This window comes from Bos mutus, chromosome 18 (assembly GCF_027580195.1).
Source record: "Bos mutus isolate GX-2022 chromosome 18, NWIPB_WYAK_1.1, whole genome shotgun sequence".
NCBI classification, from domain to species: domain Eukaryota; kingdom Metazoa; phylum Chordata; class Mammalia; order Artiodactyla; family Bovidae; genus Bos; species Bos mutus.
Genome location: NC_091634.1, coordinates 10,582,807 through 10,607,805, shown reverse-complemented (window position 1 = coordinate 10,607,805; position 24,999 = coordinate 10,582,807). Strand labels below are relative to the sequence as shown.

The 24,999-nt window shown below is 41.8% G+C and overlaps 1 protein-coding gene across 1 annotated transcript; it reads right to left on the bottom strand.

Moving 5' to 3' along the window:
- Positions 1–899: 899 nt before the first annotated feature.
- On the bottom strand, positions 900–24,999 carry ZNF180 (zinc finger protein 180). The gene is made up of 5 exons (XM_014479641.2): positions 24,860–24,999; positions 23,321–23,410; positions 9,915–9,989; positions 4,436–4,556; positions 900–3,090 (listed from the first exon to the last, which is right to left on the bottom strand). The coding sequence occupies exons 2-5, from the start codon at positions 23,369–23,371 to the stop codon at positions 1,346–1,348; spliced, it is 1,992 nt and encodes a 663-aa protein (XP_014335127.2). The 5' UTR covers positions 23,372–23,410; positions 24,860–24,999; the 3' UTR covers positions 900–1,345.

The window sequence follows — 24,999 nt, the reverse complement described above, 5'->3', positions numbered from 1 at the left end:
CATGTGGGATCTTCCTGGATCAGGGATGGAACCCATGTCTCCTGCATTAGCAGGTCGATTACTCACCACTGAGCCACCACAGAAGCCTGAAATATTTTATTTTCAATAAGGAATATTCCTGGGAATCTAGGTCCTAAGGAGTGACCTATTCATGCTAATCCAAATGAACTCTCAGAAGCATGAGGGATCTCTGTTATCTGGCTAAATGGTCAAAGGAGATGGGTATTTTTCTATTTTTGGACTATTTATTTCTCATATCATTCATTAGTATTATAAAAAAGCACACAGTCCAAAAAACAAATGAAAAAAGTATAAATCTAAAATTAAAACAGATACACCTAGAATCCCTTTAGATTCTGATCCAAGCACAAATATATCTTTTCATGATTCTAGAAATGAATGTACTATACTCTTGCCCTGCAATTTTCAGTTCACAGCCATTTCCCTTTTTTTTTTTTTTTTTTTACAAAATATTTACATATAAGATAAAAGTGCTTATGAAACAAATTACCAAGTAGTGCTGGAGAAATCACATTGGAAAAGGATACACTGAAATTCTGTTTTCCAGTCTAAGTTCTAATGTGCTGTGTGCTAAGTCACTTCAGTCATGTCCAACTCTTTTGCAACCCCATGGACTGCAGTCCACCAGGCTCCTCTGTCCATGGAATTGTCCAGGCAAGAATACTGGAGTGGTTTGTAATAACTACAGCAATTTCCCAACATTTTCAACAAGACAACCAGTATTAGCATTCTTTTATTCCTTTTTTTTTTTTTTTTAGGTGCCACAGCTTTATTCTCTTTAGATTAACTATCTTTTTTTAATTGCAGGATAATTGCTTTACAATATTGTGTTAGTTTCTGCCATATATCAACATGAATCAGTCATAGGTGTATATATGTCCCCTCTCATTTATTCTTTATTGGAAAGAGGTCTACCTCACTGGCAATCACTCCACAGCATATTGACCATTTAATGATAATTCTCTCAAATTCAGGTCGAAGTGCTTTCTTCAAGGAAAAGTGCCAAGAGTTATCACGCTCATGGGAATGTTTAACAAGGGTCAAGTTTGATTTTTTAAAACATGGAATTGCCAAGTAAAATACATGACTCATACTTTTTCTTTCTTCTCCAGAAAGAGTTTTCAGATACACAGTTGAACAGAGAGCTAATGGAAAGCTTTTTTTCCACACACACTATTTTCATGCTTGTTCTTTCCAATACATGTAATCCTGGAGGAATGGAAGGAGGGAACAAGGGAATGAAGGGCTGAAGGGAGAAAGGGAAAGAGTGAGGGAGAAAGGGAGGCAAGGAGGAAGGGATATACTCTGCTGAAAGATTTCCAGGCTAGTTACATCCATAGGGTTTCTCTTCTGTATGAGTTGCCTGATGTCTAATAAGTTTAGAACTATTAATGAAAGCTTTCCCACATTGATTACACGTAAAGGGTTTCTCTCCAGTATGAGTTCTTTGATGTACAATAAGTCGAGCACTCAAGCTGAATGTTTTTCCACACTGATTACATTCATAGGGTTTCTCTCCAGTATGAGTTCTCTGATGTTGAGTAAGGCATGAACTCTGCCTGAAGGATTTTCCACACTCACTGCACTCATAGGGCTTTTCGCCAGTGTGAGTTCTCTGATGTACAACAAGGACATAACTCTGGCTGAAGGACTTCCCACACTGGTTACATTCATAGGGTTTTTCTCCAGTATGAGTTCTCTGATGCATAACAAGGTGAGAACTGCGGTTGAAAGATTTCCCACACTCATTACATTCATAGGGTTTCTCTCCAGTGTGAGTTCTTTGGTGTGCAACAAGTTGAGAGCTCCAGCTGAAGGATTTTCCACACTGATTACATTCAAAGGGTTTTTCTCCTGTGTGAGTTCTCTGGTGGGCAACAAGTTTGTAACTTTGACTAAAAGACTTTCCACATTGATTGCATTCATAGGGCTTTTCTCCAGTATGAATTCTTTGATGGGCAATAAGTTTATAGCTCTGGATAAATGATTTCCCACATTGATTACATTCGTAGGGCTTCTCTCCAGTATGAGTTCTTTGATGTGCGATAAGTTTGTAGCTCTGTCTGAATGACTTTCCACACTGATTGCACTCGTAAGGCTTCTCTCCAGTATGAGTTCTCTGATGCACAACAAGGACATAGCTCTGGCTAAAGGATTTACCACACTGATTACATCTGTAAGGTTTCTCTCCAGTATGAGTTCTTTGATGGGAAACAAGGTGAGAGCTGCGGCTGAATGATTTCCCACATTCATTACATTCATAAGGTTTCTCCCCTGTATGAGTTCTCTGATGTGCAACAAGATGAGAGCTCCAACTGAAGGATTTTCCACACTGATTACATTCAAAGGGCTTCTCTTCAGAATGATTTCTCATGTTTTGAGCAAGGGATGAACTCTGGGAGGTCTTATGACATTTATACTGACTCTCTCCAATGGAGTTTCTCTGTTGTTCGTTATGGGATATGCTGTGGTTCAAAATTTGCCCACATTCTTTAAAATCAAAGGATCTTCCTTGTGCATGTGTTTTCTCATGTATGTTTAAGGGTGTACCATGGTTAAAAGGTTGAATACTGTCACTAAATCCATAGGATTTATCTTCTGTTTGAGTTCTTGTAAACTGAATATAATGAATACTCTGGGGGAGGTTTCCAAATTCATTATTTTCACAGAGTTTCTCAGTATCAGTAATCATCTGATGAGTGTTTACCATAGAATTATAATGTAATTTTTTAACATGTGAAGCGTGTTTATGAAAATGGTTCCTTATGGGTATCATCTGTGATGAAAGAAGATTGGAATTCAGACCAGCCTTCTCCTCAGGGCTATCATTTTTGCAGTCTCTCTCATGAGTAACGGCATTCCTGTGAGTAAATGTCACTTCCTTCAAAAGTCTCTCCTGTTTTTCCTGTTGCTTCTCCAACAGCTCCTTACAATCCTGAAATTCTTCGCATGAAGATAACCAAGGATCATCTCTTGTCAACTTTTCTATCTTCACACTATGGGATAGTTTGTCATCAAAAACGCTCTGCTTCAATCTTGATTCTCTTCTTCCAAGTGCAGTTGCCAAGTCTGGAAGAAAGCAAAATAGAATACCCTAGCCAAAAATTGTTAGAGCTGGAATAGTGGGGGGAAAGCTGACAAGAAAGTATGAAAATTATATGTAGATTTATTTTCAGCTATAGACCTATAATATAAATTGAAAAGCAAAATGATGAGATGAGCAGTAAGCAGAGAACTACCACAGTCAGAGAGCATAACAAGGAATTAATATGAAACTATATCATATCTTAGTGTTGCTGAATAAAGACTTTAGATGTCAAATATCTCCATATTCCAAAATAGGATCATCTATGCAAAACTTACAGGATTGTAAAACAATTCTGCAATTCTTAGTAAAAACACAAAGGATCCTTTCTACCCTCTTTAGTGCTAAGACACATGTTCACTGAAATAGAAATTAATGTTTACATTTCTAGGACTTTCTGAAGGCATGAAACTTGTTAGTACAGTCATATTAGTAAGATGAAGTCAAACTACTTTGTGAACCAGGAAAAAATAATGAGTGCACTGTTATCCCAGGTTCCCTAAATGCCTTAGAGGCTAATATGGCCCCATGGATTCCTTTGGTCCCAAGTGAGAGAGGATGGAGATCTGCTCATACACAGAAGCCTGAGTGGCTATTAGGCCAAGCAACAGAAGGTACATTTGGGAAAAAGTGGTGATGTATATAGTCCTCTTCGAGTGGGAGAAAAGAGAAATATGTGGCATGCCCTATGGGGATTTCTCAAACAAATCTATACCTGTGAAAGAAAGTGAGAGTGTTAGTCATTCAGTCGTGTCTGACTCTTTGCAACCCCAATGCACTATAACCCACGAGGCTCCTCTGTCCATGGGATTCCCCAGGCAATAATACTGGAGTGGATTGCCATTTCCTTCTCCAGGGGATCTTCCTGACCCAGGGGTCAAACCCACATCTCCTGCATTGGCAGGCTGATTCTTTACCACCCAGCCACCAGGGAAGTCTACCTGTAATGACTCCTAAATGTCTATTTCTCACCTGGATATGCATGTGGGGAAACTCTTTTTATACTCATCCTCTTGTTTGAACTAGATTACGTCTAGTTTGGAAAGCTGAGAGGAAAGATATAGAACTTTGGGTGTCTGGACTGGGGACAAAAGAAAGTTACTGCAGAATCTGGTCCCTGTCTTTGGCTCTTAGGAACCTAGAAGACTGAATAAGCTCAAACTCACGAAGTTGTACCTTTGCTACCCTACAAACTAAAACTATATCTTTACCATACTAATCTTTGTGTGGCCAAAATCATTCTGGCCTCTGAACTCCCTAGATCTTGATCTGTAGAAATGAGAAATTATTTCAATATACAGATACCATTAAAGGGGACTGTACTCTTACCCCAAGAGTCCCCGTGGTTTTCCAGGATCACATCTCTGTCCAGGGTCCTCTGAGCAGAGCTCAAAGTGCCTTCTTCTTCCTGAGTGAAGTCCACAGTCACTATTTTGAAGTTCACTCCCTCCTAAAACAGGACACACATTCCTACTCAGCTGGGTATCATTTCCTTCCAGTGTTCAGAGAGGAAAAGTTTGACAGATGGAAGAAGGAAAACCTGATGGCCTGGAAACAGTCCTGAGATAGTCAACATTCAAAAGATTCTAGGGGTACAAGTGTCTTTTAGGCAAGCCCCTTTGGGTTTTGGATGCTGGACCTGTTTATATATAACCCCAAAGAGGAACATCAGAAAGAAATGACAAACTGTTTTCTTTCTTGTAGACCTTAAAGAAAATGCTAATTCTGATTTTTGTGTTGGTGAATATGGAATTCCAATTTAGGAATTCCCTCCAAATTATCAAGAAACTAACAAAACAGGTTCAGCAAATTTTTAACTGTCAAAGGTCAGAGAGCAAATATTTTAGGCTTAGAAAGCCATAGAGGCTCTATTACAATTAGTCAGCTCTGCTGCTATAGCAAGACAGCAGCCACAGAAAATATATGAACAAATGGTTGTGGCTATATTACAATAAAACTTTACTTACAAAAACAGGTGATGGGCCAGATTTGGCACACAGCTTTGTTGATGCAGAGAATAAAACGTGGGACAGAAAATGAAATGCAGGGCTTAATGAAAGGCAGAATGTATAAGCTAAGAGCACTGGATTTGGAAAAGAGATTTGGGTTTTTTCCTCTACTAAGAGCATATGTCTGAATTTTTTAAAAGAATGTATCTAATCTGACTGTCTCTTAATGGTGAGGTTATTCCATTTCTACTTATTAGGCTTAACCATACCCAACTCATATGTTGTTGAGTGAATTAAATTGTAATGATACATAAAAAGCCATTAGCAGAGTTTACTGAACAAAAAACAAAGGCTGGTAATTATCAGGATGCTTAGGTTTGAGAACATTGAAAAATTAAATGACAGTGAATGAGAGACCTTTATCCTGAACTCTTAGTCTTCAGAAAACAGTTCTATTTTGCCCACACTATGAGCTGCACCACAGAGCCTGTCATTACTGCCATGTAAACGGGGGGTCTCTTGAGCTGCCTCCTGTAAGCAGGAAGAACCCTCCTTTTAGGACTCTGTGTGTGTATGTGTATGTGTGTGTGTGTGTGTGTTTTAATCACTCAGTCGTGTCCGACTCTGCGACTCCATGGACTACAGCCCACCAGGCTTCTTTGTCCATGGAATTTTCCAGGCAAGGATACTGGAGTGGGTTGCCATTTCCTTCTTCACCTTTTTGGACTATTAGGTGGTTAATCAAACTACACTCCAATAAATTTTTTTTTAATTGAGTTTAAAAAAAAACTATTGGGCCGGAATTTTGTTCCAAAAAAGTACTGGATGTGATCTGTCCTTATCCAAAGGCAGCAAAAGCCACTGAAGTCGAATGCCACTTGCCAAGACATTTTAAAATAGATGGAGTGTTCTTAAGCTGTGGTTCATGAATAGGACACAAGGTCCCCGAAGCCCACGAAACTTGATGCAAAATGCTACTGTACTTGCATTTTTCTAAGCTATGGCTCATAATTTTCACTAAAAATCTCAAAGATTTTCATAATGAGCCCAAAATGAGATTCAGAAAACTGCTCCCTGTGTTCAACATGGATCTATAGGTACTGTTTTTCAACTTCCAATCCATGCTTCCTTTTTAAAATTAAAAAAAATAAATTTATGTACTTATTTTTTGGCTGCACTAGGTCTTTGTTGCTGTGTGGGCTTTTCTCTAGTTGTGCTGAGGGGGGGCTACTCCCTAGTTGCAATGCCTGGGCTTCTTATTGCAGTGGCTTGTCGTGTTGCAGGGCTTGGGCTCTAGATCACAGGCTCAATAGTTGTGGTTCACAGGCCCACATGTGGGATTTCCCAGAGAAATAGAACCTATGTCTCCTGCATTGGCAGGCAGATTCTTTATCACTGAGCTACCAAGGAAGCCCCATGCTTCCTTTTAATTAACATGTCTCTTCAGTGTTTAATGTAGTCCCTTTAATATCAAACTTCTTCAAATGTCAAATAAATAATACTAGCCTAGATTATCACCCCCCCTCCACGTCAAGCTTCATATTCTCAAAGTTCCAGGAATTTCTATCATAAGACCCACCACCCTTTCTTATCGTTTGCATAGTGGTCATCTTGGTCACTAGGCTGTAATCCATGATGGCAGGGACAAGATATTTATTTATGCTTAGTACAGTATTGGTATATAGTACAGACTAATTACATATTTGGTAACTTATTTCAGTAAGTGAATCAATAGTATATCAATAGACTTAGTAATACATCAAAAAAATCCTGGTTCAAATTCTGATTTAAGTCCTCTCTGTTCACCTGAATCTCACAAGGCTTATCACATACTCATTAGAAAAAGTCCCTTAAGTATGGATACTGGCTTTTCTGGACTTCTATCCCTTCTTATTCTATACTTCATCTACTTGTCCCCAGCTCCTCACTGCCCAAAATTCCTTCCCAAACCTTTCAATTTGGGAATTCTTCTATAATACTGAAATCCTACATCTTCACCAAATATTCTCTCTACATCCCTGTTTTTTTTTTTTTTAATAAGTATAGTAGTCTTTTTTTTGGCTGTGCTAGGTCTGCATTGCTGTGTGGGTTTTTCTCTGTAGTTGCAGCAAGTGGGGGCCACTCTAAAGCTGCAGTGTGTGGGCTTCTCATGGCAGTGGCTTCTCTTGTTGTGGAGCGTGGAATCTTGGATTCCAGGGCCATGGCATGGAATTCGGTAGTCATGGCATGTGGGCTCCACAGCACACACTCAAGAGTTGTGGCACATAGGCTTAGTTGCTCTGTGGCACACGGGATCTTCCTGGATTAGGGATCAAACATGTCTCTTGCATTGGCAGGCGGATTCTTTACCACTGACCCATCAGGGATGCCCCATTCCTGAGTTAATAGAAACCTACACTTCCCTGCAAGGACTCCCTCCTCTGCAGACCTCACAGGCTCAGGGTGGTCATGCTCTCCCATCCAGGGGTCTCAGCATCAAAGCTGGAAAAGAGTGTGTATCCTCCCAGAAACCCTGAAACTCATGCCATTTACCTCACTTCTTGGAGCCTTGTTCTACCAATAACTTGACCACCACCTCCCTTCCATTCCACTGAAGATTTATATTAATAACAGCTAGGATTTATCCTCTAATTCAACAAGTTGTACTGTCTTGTCTTGGATGGTCTATAGCATCCATTTGTAGAGTTTTCTGGTAATAATAGAAAAATAACTGACTCTAATGAAGCACTTACTGTGCGGTGTCAGGTAATGTGTTAGCCTATTGCATAAATTTGTTCTTGTTGTTCAGTCGCTGTGTCCAGCTCTTTTTTGACCCCATGGACTGTAGCCCACCATGGGATTTCCCAGGCAAGAATACTGGAGGGGGGTGCCATTTCTTCCTCCAGGTGACCTTCCTGTGGGATTGAATCCCTGTGATCTTCCTCCAGGGAGTGAACCTGTGTCTCCTGCACTGGCAGGGGAATTCTTTACCACTTTAGCCACCAGAGAAGCCCACTGCATAAATTACTGTTCATTGATTTCTTACAAGGTCCCTGAGAAAATACTATTAGCAGCACCATTTTTCAGATGAAAAGCCAGAAGGTTAGAGAAAGTAACACATATGCCTAACTGGGATGCAACTTCAAGTTTCCCTAACATCATAGACTATGTTCTCAGTCATCAATTCATACAGCCAGCCTGACTTATAGCCCCTCACTCTTAGCGTGAGACCCTAGATCTTGAAACCACCATAAAGTACTCCACCTCCCAAGTCACACACAGAGAACTGCTCACTCTTTCATTACAACATCAGATTTCTCCACTTTACTTGCTCAGTTGTCCCCTTTACTCTTCTCATTCTTTGATGGTTTGGGGTCTTTATTCTATTGAAAATGAAGTCGCTCAGTCGTGTCTGACTCTTTGCAACCCCATGGACTATAGCCTACCGGGCTCCTCCGTCCATGGGATTTTCTGGGCAAAGGTACTGGAGTGGGGTGCCATTTCCTCCTCCAGAGGGTCTTCCCAACCCAGGGATCGAACCCAGGTCTACCTGCACTGCAGGCAGATGCTTTACCCTCTGAGCCACTAGAGAAGCTCTTTATTTTATTCTATTGAAACACCTACTATTACTATTCTCTAGTCTATAGTCTTTTCCTTTCTGTTTAGTATCCTTTTTATCTTTTCTATCTTAATTATTCAGTTGAGAGTCTATGGATCATTCATCTTAATCTTTCTATTTGATATAGTCAAAAATTCCCTTTTAAATATTGCCTTAAACCTGTGGGCTGTGGGGCTTCCACTGAATGTAACTAAATACATCTAAATATCAACCTGCTCTCCATTATTATTAATGGCTACTGTCTCAGAATGCCATCTGATGTGAAGAGCCGACTCATTGGAAAAGACCCTGATGCTTGGAGAGATTGAGGGCAGGAGGACAAGTGAGTCAAAGAGGATGAGATGGCTGGACAGCATCACTGACTCAACAGGAGATACTGAAGGACAGGTAAGCCTGGCATGTCCATAGAGTTGCAGAGTTGGACACGACTTAGCGACCAAACAACAATCTCAGAATGAATTTTTGGGACTGACCAGAAACCTCACTGTACCTCCTGGAGCAGCCTGTCTCCCCTAATCCAAGTTACTACTTTAAGCCTTCTCCACTCTTCATCCAACATCTCTCCATTCTGATTACCACCCTCATGCTCAACAGAACATCTGATGGTTCACAGAGAAAAATGTAAGCCTTCCAATAATTCCCTCAACCTCACTTTTCTTATATGAGCCCTTCTTCCTCTAACAGAGCCAATGCATTCACATATGTTCTGAATTAATTCCCCTGACACTAATCAAGGACTGTTTTTTTAATAGCTATTTTTTATTTTTATACAATTTTGAAAGGTTACTTTCCCTTTACAGTTATTACAAAATATTGGCTATATTGCCCACGTTGTATAATCTACCCTCAGGCCTGTCTTATACTCCATACTTTATACCTCCCAATTCTTCCCCTCAGCTTCCGCCACCTCCAGCACTAGTAACCACTTGTTCTTTGTATCTGTGAGTTCTGCTTTATAGTTGTAGCTTCTCTCTCTCCTGACCCTGAATTTTTTTTCACTTACTCTGTCCTGCAACCATTTAAACCAAGCCAAATTCTTTCAAACCTTTAGAGGGAAGAAAATGACAATACTCACTCTCAAGTTTCCATGCAGTTATCACTCTCCTTGCATTATAACCAACTTTGTGTAAAAGGTATCCATTCATCTCAATTTTCTCATTTTCTAATCATTTTCTAATCAGTTCACTTCAATGTGGCTTCTGCTGCCCGTCAGCCATGCACATTTCTCAATCGAAAGACACAAAGGCCCTGTCCAACTCACCTGGGATGGGACAGCCAGTGACCGGGCATCTTCTCCCTCAACCTTGATGATAATCTCCTGAGGAAGCAGAGAGTCCTGAGAAGGCAGAGCAGATGAGAAAAAGGAGAATAATCAGGGCTCAAAACGCCCACTATGAGTTGGCTAGGACCCAGTAGGCCACCTGTTTTAACACATCCCACCAACAAAACTTCTGCTCCTTCCCACCGGTAAGCACAGGTAGGCCACGTGGGGAGAGACATGGGATACCCAGAGGAGCACTGAGGCACAAGACATGGCCTGCTATCTCTGTGCATCTTTCAGACCAGCCCAGTTAGCAGCTGAATGGAGTTGAGTGACCCCAGACACCATATAGAAGGAAAGAACTGTCCAGCTGGGCCCTGCCTGAATTCCTAGAACACAGAATTGTAAGCAAATAGGATGGAATACAGCATGACTGAAGAATGATAAAGGAAAAGAACACCAAATTAACTTCATAAAATGTTTGGCAAAAAATACCACCGATAAGAGCACCACTAATAAGAATCTATGCTGTTACGATTTCTTCCAAATCAGGAAGAAAAAGGTAGAGACGTCCCTGGTGGTCCAGTGGTTAAGACTCTAAGCTCCCAATGCAGGGGGCCCAGGTTCAATCCCTAATCAGGGAACTAGATTCCACATGCTACAACTAAGATCCAACACAGCCAAATAAATACATATTTTTAAAAAAAGAAAGAAAAAGGTAGCTTCAACTGAAAAATGGACAAAGGAAAATGCACAGGAAACCCAACTATGAAGAAATAAAACGGCCAGTGAATACACAAAAAGATGCTCATTTCTTTCAATCAGATAAAATCACTTCTCTATTTCTATAACTATCTCTGCCCATTAGAGACCATAAATTCACACTGATATTTCCAATTTAACAACACATTTTATTCTGGCCTCCCTGCTTTCTATATTTTTACCCTCCTTACCTGGATCCCATTATTCTATTTATATTTACTTCTTTGCTCAAACCCCTGTATGTAACCAATATCCCAACCACATGGACTATTTCTTCGGCCTGTTGCTGATGACCTCTGCCCTGGTGGCCCACGATTTAAGAGATTCATATTCATATACTCTTAGTGGAGTTTTAAGTTGATACAACCTTCCTGGATTGGCGATATATTTTTTTAAATAACATTTTACTTGGAAATAGTTAAATACTCACAAGAAGTTACAAAAATAAAACAGACTTCCTGTGTCTCCTTCACCCAGTTTCCCCCAATGATAGTATCGTATACAACCACAGCACACTGTCAAAACCATGAAACTGATATTAGATCCACATTTTTAACTCGGGTACACACTTTATCCCGATCTTATCAGTTTTTATATATACTCTTTGCCTTTATGTTTGTTTTTTAATGGTAATGTTTAAAAATATGTAATAGCCAATAAGTCTACTTGAAAGTATTTCCTTAGGAAATAACAGAAAATACACTTAGGGAATCCCCTGGCAGTCTAGTGGTTAGGACTTAGGACTTTCACTACCGTGGCCTGAGTTCAGTCCCTGGTCGGGAAACGAAGATCCTGCAAGCTGTGCAGCACAGTCCCGCCCTCCCCTCTAGCCCCAGAAAACAAGAAAGTACATTAAGTATATTACAAGAAACCTCATTAAAAAGTTACATTAACATAGCAAAAATGGGAGGAGGGATTAAGTGTCCATTAGTAAGTGCCTATTTAAATAAATTATGCTTCATCCAGGTAACTGACTACTCTTCAGCAGCCAAGAGAAGAAAAGATAGATTTGCATGGATTGAGGCATACAAATGACAGAAAGATGTCTGTAACATATTGTTGAGTAAAAAAAAAAATTAAGAACAGCATATGGACTATGAATAAATTTTTATAGAATATAAACAAGCACAGAAAAGTCTGGAAAGACAGTCTCAAAAGCATTAAAAGCAGTTATATTTTGGAAACGCAGAATTGAGGGACAAGTTCACAGTCTGTGTTTCAACACTGTATCCATTTTTAAACGACATTTGTTTTCCTATATTCAATATAGAAAAAAAAAAAGCAAAAAATGTTTCCTCTTGAATAATCACTTTGAAACAAGGCAATTCCTTTGTGGCTTCCTGAAGTTTTTACTACCGAGTATAATGACTCAATCCGTCAACTGACAGTCCCTTCAAGAATAGGCATATCTCTTTTTATTGTGCTTTACAGATACTGCCTTTTACAAACTGAAGTCTGTGGCAACATCACATCAAGCGAGGCTACTGGTTCCATGTTGCCAACAGCATCTACCCACTTCCTGTCTGTGTGTCACATGTCATTAATTCTCAAAACATTTAAAACTTTTTAAGTATTACTGTATTTGTCATGGTGATCTGTGATCAGTGATCTCTGATGTTACTATTGTGATTGTTTGGGGCTTCCCAGGTGGCTTAGCTGTAAAAAATCCTGTTGTAATGCAGGAGACTTGGGTTCAACCCCTGGGTCCAGAAGATCCCCTAGAGAATGAAAGGGCAACCCACTCCAGTATTCCTGCCTGGGAAATCCCACGGACAGAGAAGCCTGGTAGGCTACAGTCCACGGGGTTGCAAAGAGTCAGACAGGACTCAGCCACTAAACAACAACAAAATTGTGATTGTTCTGGGATGTCAAGAATCGTGCCCACATATAAGAGGGCAAATTTAACCCATAAATGTTGTGTAGATTCTAACTGCTCTACCGACTAGCTCTTCCTCTGTCTCTCTCCCTCTCCTCAGGATTCCTAATTCTCTGAAACACAACAATATTTAATTAGGCCAATCAATAGCCCTTCAGGGGCCTCTAAGTGTTCAGGTGAAAGGGACAAATATCATGTCTCTCAATTTAAAAGCTAGAAAGGATTAAGTTTAACATGGAAGGCATGTGAAAGCTGAGACAGGCCGAAAGCGAGACCTCTAGCACCAAACAGTTAGCCAAGTTCTGAATACAGAGGAAAAGCTCTTGAAGGAAATGAAAAGCGCTACTCCAGTGAGCACACAGATGACACAAGAAAGCAAAACAGCTTTATTCCTGATATGGAGAAAGTGAGTATTCTGGAGAGAAGATCAAACCAGCCACAACATTCCCTTCAGCCAAAACCTCATCCACAGTAACGTGCTATCCCTTAAATTCTGTGAAGGCTGAGAGAGGTGAGGACGCTGCAGAAGAAAAGTTTGAAGCTACCAGAGATTGGTTCATAAGGTTTAAGGAAAGAAGCTGTTTCCTGTGACATAAAAGTGCAAAGTCAAACAGCAAGTGCTGATGAACAAGCCGCAGCAAGTTATGCAGAAGATCTAGCTAAGTAGTTACTGAAGGTGGCTACACTCAACAACAGATTTTCCATGTAGACAAAACAGCCTTATACTGGAATAAGATACCATCTAGGACTTTCCTAGCTAGAGAGGAGAATCAATGTTTGGCTTCAAAGTTTCAGAGGACAGGCTGACTCTCTGGTTAGGGGCCAATGCAGCTGGTGACTAATTTCATGCCAGCGCTCATTTACCACTCCGAAAATCCTAGGGCCCTTAAAAATTATGTTAAATCACTCTACCTGTGCTCTATAAATCGAAAAACAAAGTCTGGATGATGGCATATCTCTTTACAACATGGTTTACCAAACATTTTAAGCCTGCTGTTGAGACCTATTGCTCAGAAGGAAAGATTCTTTTCAAAATATTACTGCTCACCTGAGAGCTCTGACGGAGATGTACAATGAGGTTAATGTTGTTTTGATGCCAGCTAACACAACTTCCATTCTGCAGCCCATGAAGAGGGATCACTTCAACTCTCAAGTCTTATTTGAGAAATGCATTTCATAAGGTCATAGCTGCCAAAGACAGTGATTCTGCTGGTGGATCTGGGCAAAGAAAATTGAAAATCTTCTGGAAAGGATTCATCAGTCTAGATGCCATTAAGGAGATTCATGTGTGTGTGTTGTGTGTGTGTGTGTGTGTGTGTGTGTGGAAAATCTTCTGGAAAGGATTCATCAGTCTAGATGCTATTAAGGAGATTTATTTGTGTGTGCGTGTGCATGCGCATGCGCACATGCTCAGTCATGTCTGAGTCTTTGTGACCCCATGGACTGTGGCCTGTCAAGCTCCTCTGTCCATGGGATTTTTCAGGCAAGAATACTGGAGTGGGTTGCCATATCCTCCTCCAGGAGACCTATGGGACGAGGAATTTGGATGAAGCTGATGCTAACCCTCATGGATGACTTTGAGGAGTTCAAGACTTCAGTGGAGGAAGTCACTGTAGATGAAGTGAAAATATCAAGAGAACTAGAGTTAGAAGTGGAGCCTGAAGATGGGACTGAATTGCTGCAATCTCGTGGAAAAAAACTTTAATGAATGAGGAATGGTTTCTTAAGGATGGGCAAAGAAAAGTGGTTTCTTGAGTTGGAATCAATTCCTGGTGAAGACGCTGGTGAAATGACAACAAAGTACTGGACTTCCTTGATGGTCCAGAGATTAAGAATCTGCCTGCCAAAGCAGTGGACACGGGTTCAATTCCTAGTCCGGGAAGATCCTACAAGTCGTGGGGCAACTAAGCCCAAGGGCCCTAGAGCCTGTGCCCCGCAACAGAAGCTACCACGGTGAGAAGCCTACAGACCCCAACTAGAGAGCAGCTTCACTCTCCACAACTAGAGAAAGCCCGTGCACAGCAACGAAGACCCTAGTGCAGCCAAAAGAAAGAAAGAAAGAAAATCTAAAAAAAAAAAGGAATTAGAATATGACCTGAAGTTAGTTGATAACTCAGCAGGAGGATGAGAGGATTGACTCCTATTCCAAAAGAAGTTATATTTTCAGTTATGTGGGTTAATGCTACCAGACGGCACTGCAGGCTACAGAGATATTGCTCATAAATGAACAAGTCAATTGATAAGGCAAATTTCACTGTTACCTTCTTTTAAAAAATTGCTACAGCCACCCTAACCTTCAGCAACCACCACCCCAATCAGTCAGCAGCCACCAATGAGGCAAGGCTCTCCACCAGCAAAAAGATTATGACTTGCTGAAGGCTCAGATGTTGATCAGCAATTTTTAAGCAATAAGATATTTTAAAATTAAGGTGTGTACCTTGTTATGGAGCTTCCCTGGTGGCTCAGAGGTAAAGAATCTGCCTACTAATGCAGGAGACTGGGGTTTGATCCCTGGGTCAGAAAGATCCCCTGGAGAAGGAAATGGTAACCCAATCCAGTATTCTTGCCTGGGAAATCCCATGGACAGAGGAGCCTGCAGGTTTACAGTCCATGGGGTTGCAAAAGAGTTAGATGCAACTTAGCAACTAAACAACAAAAACATTGCTTATTTAGACACAGTGCTACTGCACACTTAACAGACTCCAGTATAGTGTACACGTAACTCTGATACGCACTGGGAAACCAAAACATTCATGTGCCTCCCACTGATAGGGGACAGAGTAAAGGGACAAAGTAGGTAATTGAACAGTTAATCCCACTAGGGGATTGTAAGTAAAGAAAAATGTATAGGAGACCCCTGTAAGTTAATGATCACTCAAGAAAGCACGCTTGCCTAGCAGCAAAACCAGGCAGCAGGAGCATATGAGACACGCCCCCCAAAGAATAAAAGAATGGTGATGTGAGACCCGCATTCTGATAGGCGAGCTCACTGAGTTAATGATTCCTATGACACGCTCCTCTGTGTGCACAAAAACAAAAATATAAGTAAATGGTGACATTCTGTTTACTAAAACCTGAGACAATGTACCATTTTTAGCATGAGCATATGTTATTTCAGTTCAGTTCAGTTGCTCAGTCGTGTCCGACTCTTTGCAACCCCATGAATTGCAGTACACCAGGCCTCCTTCTCCATCACCAACTCCCGGAGTTCACTCAAATGTCCATCGAGTTGGTGAGGCCATCCAGCCATCTCATCCTCTGTCGTCCCCTTCTCCTCCTCTCCAATCTCCCCTTCTCCAGTCCCTCCCAGCATCAGAGTCTTTTCCAATGAGTCAACTCTTTGCATGAGGTGGCCAAAGTACTAGAGTTTAAGCTTTAGCATCATTCCTTCCAAAGAACACCCAGGACTGATCTCCTTTAGAATGGACTGGCTGGATCTCCTTGCAGTCCAAGGGACTCTCAAGAGTCTTCTCCAACACCACAGTTCAAAAGCATCAATTCATATGTTACTTACCCTTATGCAAAAGAGCATAATCTCTTTTGTTCATTTCCACTGCGCCATGATAGTCCCATGACCATGTAGGGACAAGAAAACTTCCCTGCCCAATGTGGAGGAGGAGTTAATGATAAAAGCATGACATCTACTCAAGAAGGAGGAAGGTGGTCCTCTCCCCCTCCTCACTTTTCCCTTGATTATAAAACTGTAGCCCACTAAGTTTCAGGGGCATGGCCCCCTCTCGCCCGCCTGCTTGTAAGCCTCACAAGTGTCCTATCCTAATAAGTCACTTTTTTAGCTATCACTTTGCCTCACTGTGCTGAGATAGAAAGAACTGGAGCTCCTTGGAGCCCCAGAAATGCCACCCAGCGGTTTCTTTTGTTGTTGTTCAGTTCTTAAGTCATGTCTGACTCTTTGTGACCCCCTGGACTACAGCACACCAGGCTTCTCTGTCCTCTACTGACTCCTGGAGTTTGCTCAAATTCACGTCCATTGAATTGGTGATGCTGTCTAACCATCTCATCCTCTGCCACCCCCTTTTCCTCCTGCCCTCAATCTTTCCCAGCATCAGGGTCTTTTCCAGTGAGACAGCTCTTCACATCAGCTGGCCAACATACTGGAGCTTCAGCTTCAGCATCAATGCTTCCAATGAATGTTCAGGGTTGATTTCCCTTAGGATTGGCCTAAAGTGGTTTCACCATGACCCTTTTTAGATTTACTTATCTGGTCAACTCCTCTGTAAGTAACTGATCTCCCATTTCCACTGCCACGCTCTCTCCCACACAGGCACCCCTTGGCCCACCAGGACTCTGCTGCCCCACAGGAGGCCGGCCTCTGCCAAAAAGCCCTTGTCATGCTGCCTGGGCTCTGACTCTGCAGGCCTCTTCTCACGTGCCACTTGGCTGTGGCCTCTGTGTCGATGCCCTTATCATCCTGCCTGAGCTCTGATACTCCGCATTGGGGCACTCTCACATGTAGATACTCTCTGCCTGTTCAGGCTGTAACATGCCACACCAGGATGCACCTCCACCCCCAAACACGGGTGCCTGTCTCACCCTGCTGTGGCTCGGACACCCCAGGCCGGACCAGCCCTTGCGTGGACACCCCCACTGCACTTGGGCTACCCACACTGGTGCATCCACTCTCGGGAAGTCCTTCTCACCAGTTCTGTTCCTGTCACCCCAAACGAGCATCTCCTCCTCTGTATGGGCACTTACCTCACCTGACCTGGGCTCGGACTCCTGATGCCACCATCCTCACCCTGCTTGGTCACTGACGTCCCCACACATGGACACCCTCGTCACCCTGATCAGGCTGTGACGCCCCACGGTAGGTAGCCCTCCCTTAGCTGCAGACGCCTAACTGGCTCTGCTCCACCTAACAGCTTCAGGACTGAACTGTTCAGGAAGGGAAAGGTGAAATTCTAATTTAACTAATTTTTTTTTTTTTAAGTTTGATTTTTTTTTTGATGTGGGCCATTTTTAAAGTCTTTATTGAAGGTATTACAATATTGTTTCTGTTTTATGTTTTGGTTTTTTTGGCTGGGAGGCATGAGGGATTTTAGCTCTCCAACCAGGGATTGAACCCACACCCCCTGCATTGGATGGAGAAGTCTTAATTACTGGACAACCAGGGAAGTCCCCTAATTTAACATTTTAAAGAAATGAAATGTTCTCTTTTTTTTTTTTTTAATAGTTTTTTTTTTTTTTAATTTTTTTTTCCCCTGGTTCTATGGATTCTTTTTTTTTTTTTTTTTTTTAATTTCAGGTATACACATGCTCCCCATCCTGAACCCTCCTCCCTCCCCCCTCCCCATACCATCCCCTGGGCCGTCCCAGCGCACCAGCCCCCCAAGCATCCAGCATCGTGCACTGAACCTGGACTGGCATCTCGTTTCATACATGACATTTCACATGTTTCAATGCCATTCTCCCAAATCTTCCCACCCTCTCCCTCTCCCACAGAGTCCATAAGACTGTTCTATACATCAGTGTCTCTTTTGCTGTCTCAGATACAGGGTTATCGTTACCATCTTTCTAAATTCCATATATATGCGTTAGTATACTGTATTTATGTTTTTCCTTCTGGCTTACTTCACTCTGTATAATAGGCTCCAGTTTCATCCACCTCATTAGAACTGATTCAAATGTATTCTTTTTTAATGGCTGAGTAATACTCCATTGTGTATATGTACCACAGCTTTCTTATCCATTCATCTGCTGATGGACATCTAGGTTGCTTCCATGTCCTGGCTATTATAAACAGTGCTGCGATGAACATTGGGGTACACATGTCTCTTTCCTTCTGGTTTCCTCAGTGTGTATGCCCAGCAGTGGGATTGCTGGATCATAAGGCAGTTCTATTTCCAGTTTTTTAAGGAATCTCCACACTGTTCTCCATAGTGGCTGTACTAGTTTGCATTCCCACCAACAGTGTAAGAGGATTCCCTTTTCTCCACACCCTCTCCAGCATTTATTATTTGTAGACTTTTGGATCTCAGCCATTCTGACTGGTGTGAAATGGTACCTCATAGTGGTTTTGATTTGCATTTCTCTGATAATGAGTGATGTTGAGCATCTTTTCAAGTGTTTGTTAGCCATCTGTATGTCTTCTTTGGAGAAATGTCTATTTAGATCTTTGGCCCATTTTTTGATTGGGTCATTTATTTTTCTGGAGTTGAGCTGTAGGAGTTGCTTGTATATTTTTGAGATCAGTTGTTTGTCGGTTGCTTCATTTGCTATTATTTTCTCCCATTCTGAAGGCTGTCTTTTCACCTTGCTAATAGTTTCCTTTGATGTGCAGAAGCTTTTAAGTTTAATTAGGTCCCATTTGTTTATTTTTGCTTTTATTTCAATATTCTGGGAGGTGGGTCATAGAGGATCCTGCTGTGATGTATGTCAGAGAGTGTTTTGCCTATGTTCTCCTCTAGGAGTTTTATAGTTTCTGGTCTTATGTTGAGATCTTTAATCCATTTTGAGTTTATTTTTGTATATGGTGTTAGAAAGTGTTCTAGTTTCATTCTTTTACAAGTGGTTGACCAGATTTTCCAGCACCACTTGTTAAAGAGATTGTCTTTAATCCACTGTATATTCTTGCCTCCTTTGTCAAAGATAAGGTGTCCATATGTGCGTGGATTTATCTCTGGGCTTTCTATTTTGTTCCATTGATCTATATTTCTGTCTTTGTGCCAGTACCATACTGTCTTGATAACTGTGGCTTTGTAGTAGAGCCTGAAGTCAGGTAGGTTGATTCCTCCAGTTCCATTTTTCTTTCTCAAGATCGCTTTGGCTATTCGAGGTTTTTTGTATTTCCATACAAATTGTGAAATTATTTGTTCTAGCTCTGTGAAGAATACTCAGAGACCTCCAGGACAATATTAAACGCTACAACATTCGAATCATAGGGGTTCCAGAAGAAGAAGACAAAAAGAAAGATCATGAGAAAATACTTGAGGAGATAATAGTTGAAAACTTCCCTAAACTGGGGAAGGAAATAATCACCCAAGTCCAAGAAACCCAGAGAATCCCAAACAGGATAAACCCAAGGCGAAACACCCCAAGACACATATTAATCAAATTAACAAAGATCAAACACAAAGAACAAATATTAAAAGCAGCAAGGGAAAAACAACAAATAACACACAAGGGAATTCCCATAAGGATAACAGCTGATCTTTCAATAGAAACTCTTCAAGCCAGGAGGGAATGGCAAGACATACTTAAAATGATGAAAGAAAATAACCTACAGCCCAGATTATTGTACCCAGCAAGGATTTCATTCAAGTATGAAGGAGAAATCAAAAGCTTCTCAGACAAGCAAAAGCTGAGAGAATTCTGCACCACCAAACCAGCTCTACAACAAATACTAAAGGATATTCTCTAGACAGGAAACACAAAAATGGTGTATAAATTCGAACCCCAAACAATAAAGTAAATGGCAACAGGATCATACTTATCAGTAATTACCTTAAACGTAAATGGGTTGAATGCCCCAACCAAAAGACAAAGACTGGCTGAATGGATACAAAAACAAGACCCCTACATATGTTGTCTACAGGAGACCCACCTCAAAACAGGGGACACATACAGACTGAAAGTGAAGGGCTGGAAAAAGATTTTCCATGCAAATAGGGACCAAAAGAAAGCAGGAGTAGCAATACTCATATCAGATAAAATAGACTTTAAAACAAAGGCTGTGAAAAGAGACAAAGAAGGTCACTACATAATGATCAAAGGATCAATCCAAGAAGAAGATATAACAATTATAAATATATATGCACCCAACACGGAGCACCGCAGTATGTAAGACAAATGCTAACAAGTATGAAAGGAGAAATTAACAATAACACAATAATAGTGGGAGACTTTAATACCCCACTCACACCTATGGATAGATCAACTAAACGGAAAATTAACAAGGAAACACAAACTTTAAACGATACAATAGACCAGTTAGACCTAATTGATATCTATAGGACATTTCATCCCAAAACAATGAATTTCACCTTTTTCTCAAGCACACATGGAACCTTCTCCAGGATAGATCACATCCTGGGCCATAAAGCTAGCCTTGGTAAATTCAAAAAATAGAAATCATTCCAAGCATCTTTTCTGACCACAATGCAGTAAGATTAGATCTCAATTACAGGAGAAAAACTATTAAAAATTCCAACATATGGAGGCTGAACAACACGCTGCTGAATAACCAACAAATCACAGAAGAAATCAAAAAGAAATCAAAATTTGCATAGAAATGAATGAAAATGAAAACACAACAACCCAAAACCTGTGGGACACAGTAAAAGCAGTCCTAAGGGAAAGTTCATAGCAATACAGGCACACCTCAAGAAACAAGAAAAAGTCAAATAAATAACCTAACTCTACACCTAAAGCAACTAGAAAAGGAAGAAATGAAGAACCCCAGGGTTAGTAGAAGGAAAGAAATCTTAAAAATTAGAGCAGAAATAAATGCAAAAGAAACAAAAAAAGAGACCATAGCAAAAATCAACAAAGCCAAAAGCTGGTTCTTTGAAAGGATAAATAAAATTGACAAACCATTAGCCAGACTCATCAAGAAACAAAGGAGAAAAATCAAATCAATAAAATTAGAAATGACAGTGGAGAGATCACAACAGACAACATAGAAATACAAAGGATCATAAGAGACTATTATCAACAATTATATGCCAATAAAATGGACAACGAGGAAGAAATGGACAAATTCTTAGAAAAGTACAACTTTCCAAAACTCGACCAGGAAGAAATAGAAAACCTTAACAGACCCATCACAAGCACGGAAATTGAAACTGTAATCAAAAATCTTCCAGCAAACAAAAGCCCAGGTCCAGACGGCTTCACAGCTGAATTCTACCAAAAATTTAGAGAAGAGCTAACACCTATCCTGCTCAAACTTTTCCAGAAAATTGCAGAGGAAGGTAAACTTCCAAACTCATTCTATGAGGCCACCATCACCCTAATACCAAAACCTGACAAAGATGCCACAAAAAGAAAACTACAGGCCAATATCACTGATGAACATAGATGCAAAAATCCTAAACAAAATTCTAGCAATCAGAATCCAACAACACATTAAAAGATCATACACCATGACCAAGTGGGCTTTATCCCAGGGATGCAAGGATTCTTCAATATCCGCAAATCAATCAATGTAATACACCACATTAACAAATTGAAAAACAAAACCATATGATTATCTCAATAGATGCAGAGAAAGCCTTTGACAAAATTCAACACCCATTTATGATAAAAACTCTCCAGAAAGCAGGAATAGAAGGAACATACCTCAACATAATAAAAGCTATATATGACAAACCCACAGCAAACATTATCCTCAATGGTGAAAAATTGAAAGCATTTCCTCTAAAGTCAGGAACAAGACAAGGGTGCCCACTTTCACCATTACTATTCAACATAGTTTTGGAAGTTTTGGCCACAGCAATCAGAGCAGAAAAAGAAATAAAAGGAATCCAAATTGGAAAGAAGAAGTAAAACTCTCACTATTTGCAGATGACATGATCCTCTACATAGAAAACCCTAAAGACTCCACCAGAAAATTACTAGAACTAATCAATGATTATAGTAAAGTTGCAGGATATAAAATCAACACACAGAAATCCCTTGCATTCCTATACACTAATAATGAGAAAACAGAAAGAGAAATTAAGGAAACAATTCCATTCACCATTGCAACGAAAAGAATAAAATACTTAGGAATATATCTACCTAAAGAAACTAAAGACCTATATATAGAAAACTATAAAACACTGGTGAAAGAAATCAAAGAGGACACTAATAGATGGAGAAATATACCATGTTCATGGATTGGAAGAATCAATATAGTGAAAATGAGTATACTACCCAAAGCAATTTATAGATTCAATGAAATGTTCTCAAAGAAGATGTGCTGTAGGAAAATGCTTTAAACTGTTTATTTCCTAGACTTAAAATGCACTGCATAAAAGGACAAAAATAGAGCTAAATGAAAACAGAAAGTCATTCGGAATACAACTTACAGATAATCTTTGTTAACTGATAAATTTATAACATATTTTCCATGTACATACAAATTATACCCCTTTATAAAAAGCATTTTGAAATGCTATTTACTTAACCCAGATCATAAATATCTTTTCAGCCTATCAGTATCTACAGCGAATTCCATTCAAGGTTTTACTATAACTCATTTAACTCTCTTCTTACATTGAATATTCTTGAAATTTCTTTCCAACTGCTTATTCCCAAGCAAAGCTGTGAGTTGCTGGTCAAGAGGGAAACAGTAGCCTAAGGGCTTTGCATTGTTGTCATTTAGTTGCTCAGCTGTGTCCAACTCTTTGCAACCCTATGGACTGTAGCCCGCCAGGCTCCTCTGTCCATGGAATGTCCTAGGCAAGAACACTGGAGTGGGTTGCCATTTCCTTCTCCAGGGCATCTTCCCACCCAGGGACTGAACTCACATCTCCTACACTGGCAGGCAGATTCTTTACCACTGACCACCAAGGAAGCCCAGGGCTTTCAATACGAGATGCCAAATTCCTTCCAGAAAAAGTTATTGGGTTAAAAGGGTGAGGAAGAGTAGGGATCTCCATAAAATGTAGAAAAAGTGTGAGAAGCTTGCTGACTGGGAGGGACCAGAAGCCCCAAAACATGACAAAGAGAGCCAGACATGCTCCCTCCTCCCATGCCCAGAGGATCAGACTGTGAGGCATAGGGGGAGCAAACTCTGGTCTCCCAGGAGAAGGGAAGCTCCACTCACCTGCACGCAGGCCTTCAGGGACCCTTGGGGCTTCTCATCCTGCTCTTCCATACTCTCCTCCAGGCACAGGCAGGGACCTGAGATCCTGAGCTGCAAGAGGAGAAGCCCTGAGTATAGCATCCTCCTGTAGGTCCACTGTGGGCCACACCCCACCATCAGCCTCTGCTTCAGGGATGCAGTCTCCATGGCAACTGTGTTTCTAGAAGCTCCTGCCCAGATAGAGTCTTGCCTGAATAGCTATGCTTGTACCTAGAGTCGCTAGTCCCTCTCCCAGGCCAAGACTCTGCAGTTCCACTGGATGGTCCAGTGTTTGGGGCCTCTGGGCCACCTACCTGGAAGCCCACCATGTGCCCGAGCTCCACCTTACACCCATCACCAAAATCTGCAGCATGAATCAGTCTCTGTCCCACTGGATCCTGGGACACCCCCCACCCCCACAAACACCCAGCACACTGAGGATCCCCTAGTGTCCACCTGCCACCCTCAACCTGAATCTGCAGACCCAAATCAGCACTTCTTCCTAAGGCAAAGAGCAGGGCTCTGGGCTTGATGTTGTTGTTGTTTACTTGCTAAGTCATGTCCAACTCTTGCAACCCCATGGACTGTAAACCCACAGGCTCCTCTGTCCATGGGATTTCCTAGGGAAGAATACTCGAGTGGGTTGCCATTCACTTCTCCAGGGCATCTTCCCATCCCAGGGATCGAACCTTTGTCTCCTGCACTCCAGCCACTGAGCCACCATGTAGCCCCCTGGGCTTGATGATCCACAGTCAAATACCTGATTAACTGCGTGAAGTTCATTACTTAGCCGTGCCCCTCCCAGGATCCTATCCTTCCACTGACGCTCCAGCACCTGGCGATTGCCTCTCACTTCCTGTTCAAAAAGCCAAGCATAGGCACAGAGCTCAGCTGCACCCACGACCTCCTCCCTCCTGGGATCGGTGGGCCCCTACCAGAAGAGTACCAGCCCAGACTCCCCACCACTCAAAATCCTCCTGGGCCCCCCATCAACCCGGTGTCCTCACCGCTGAATCCAAAACGTGGCCAGCATGGGGCTGGGGGGCGCCCTGACAAGCATAGTACCTGCTAGCCCCTCCTAGGCCCTTAATGTGGACCTGTTGTCTGCGTACCGGCTCGAAGTTTCTGGGTCTGAGACTCGAACAGTTCCTGGCAAATCCCCGCCTCCACAAGCCATCTCTGCCCCATTGCTCTCTCTTACCCATCCCTCAGCACCCCTGGATCCTCACTCAAACAGTACAGTGTGAGTTCATAATGCAGCTGTACCCTGAACCTGCACCCAAACCGCTTTCTCCACCAATCTCCCCAGGCCCCTACGTGCGTCGCACCTGGGACGCGCGCAGAGCACAGTACCGGGATCTGCAGTTGCCCCAGCATCACCACCAACTTCTGTGATCTGAGGCTGAAGCACCGCCCACGCAGGTCCCAGATCGCCCACCCACATACTCCGTCCCAGCTACCCGCCCAGACCCTGCGCATGCGCGCACCAGGCACCCGGCGTTGCCCCGCCCCCTCACCAACCTGAGAGTCCGCCAGCTCGAGGTCCAGGCAGGGCCTGTCACAGCTTCAGTGCCCACCACCGCTCTGCGGCAAGACGAGCTCGGTTAGGCAATTCTCTACCACGACTCTGCACACGACAGACTAGGCTTAAGCTAGTTCTA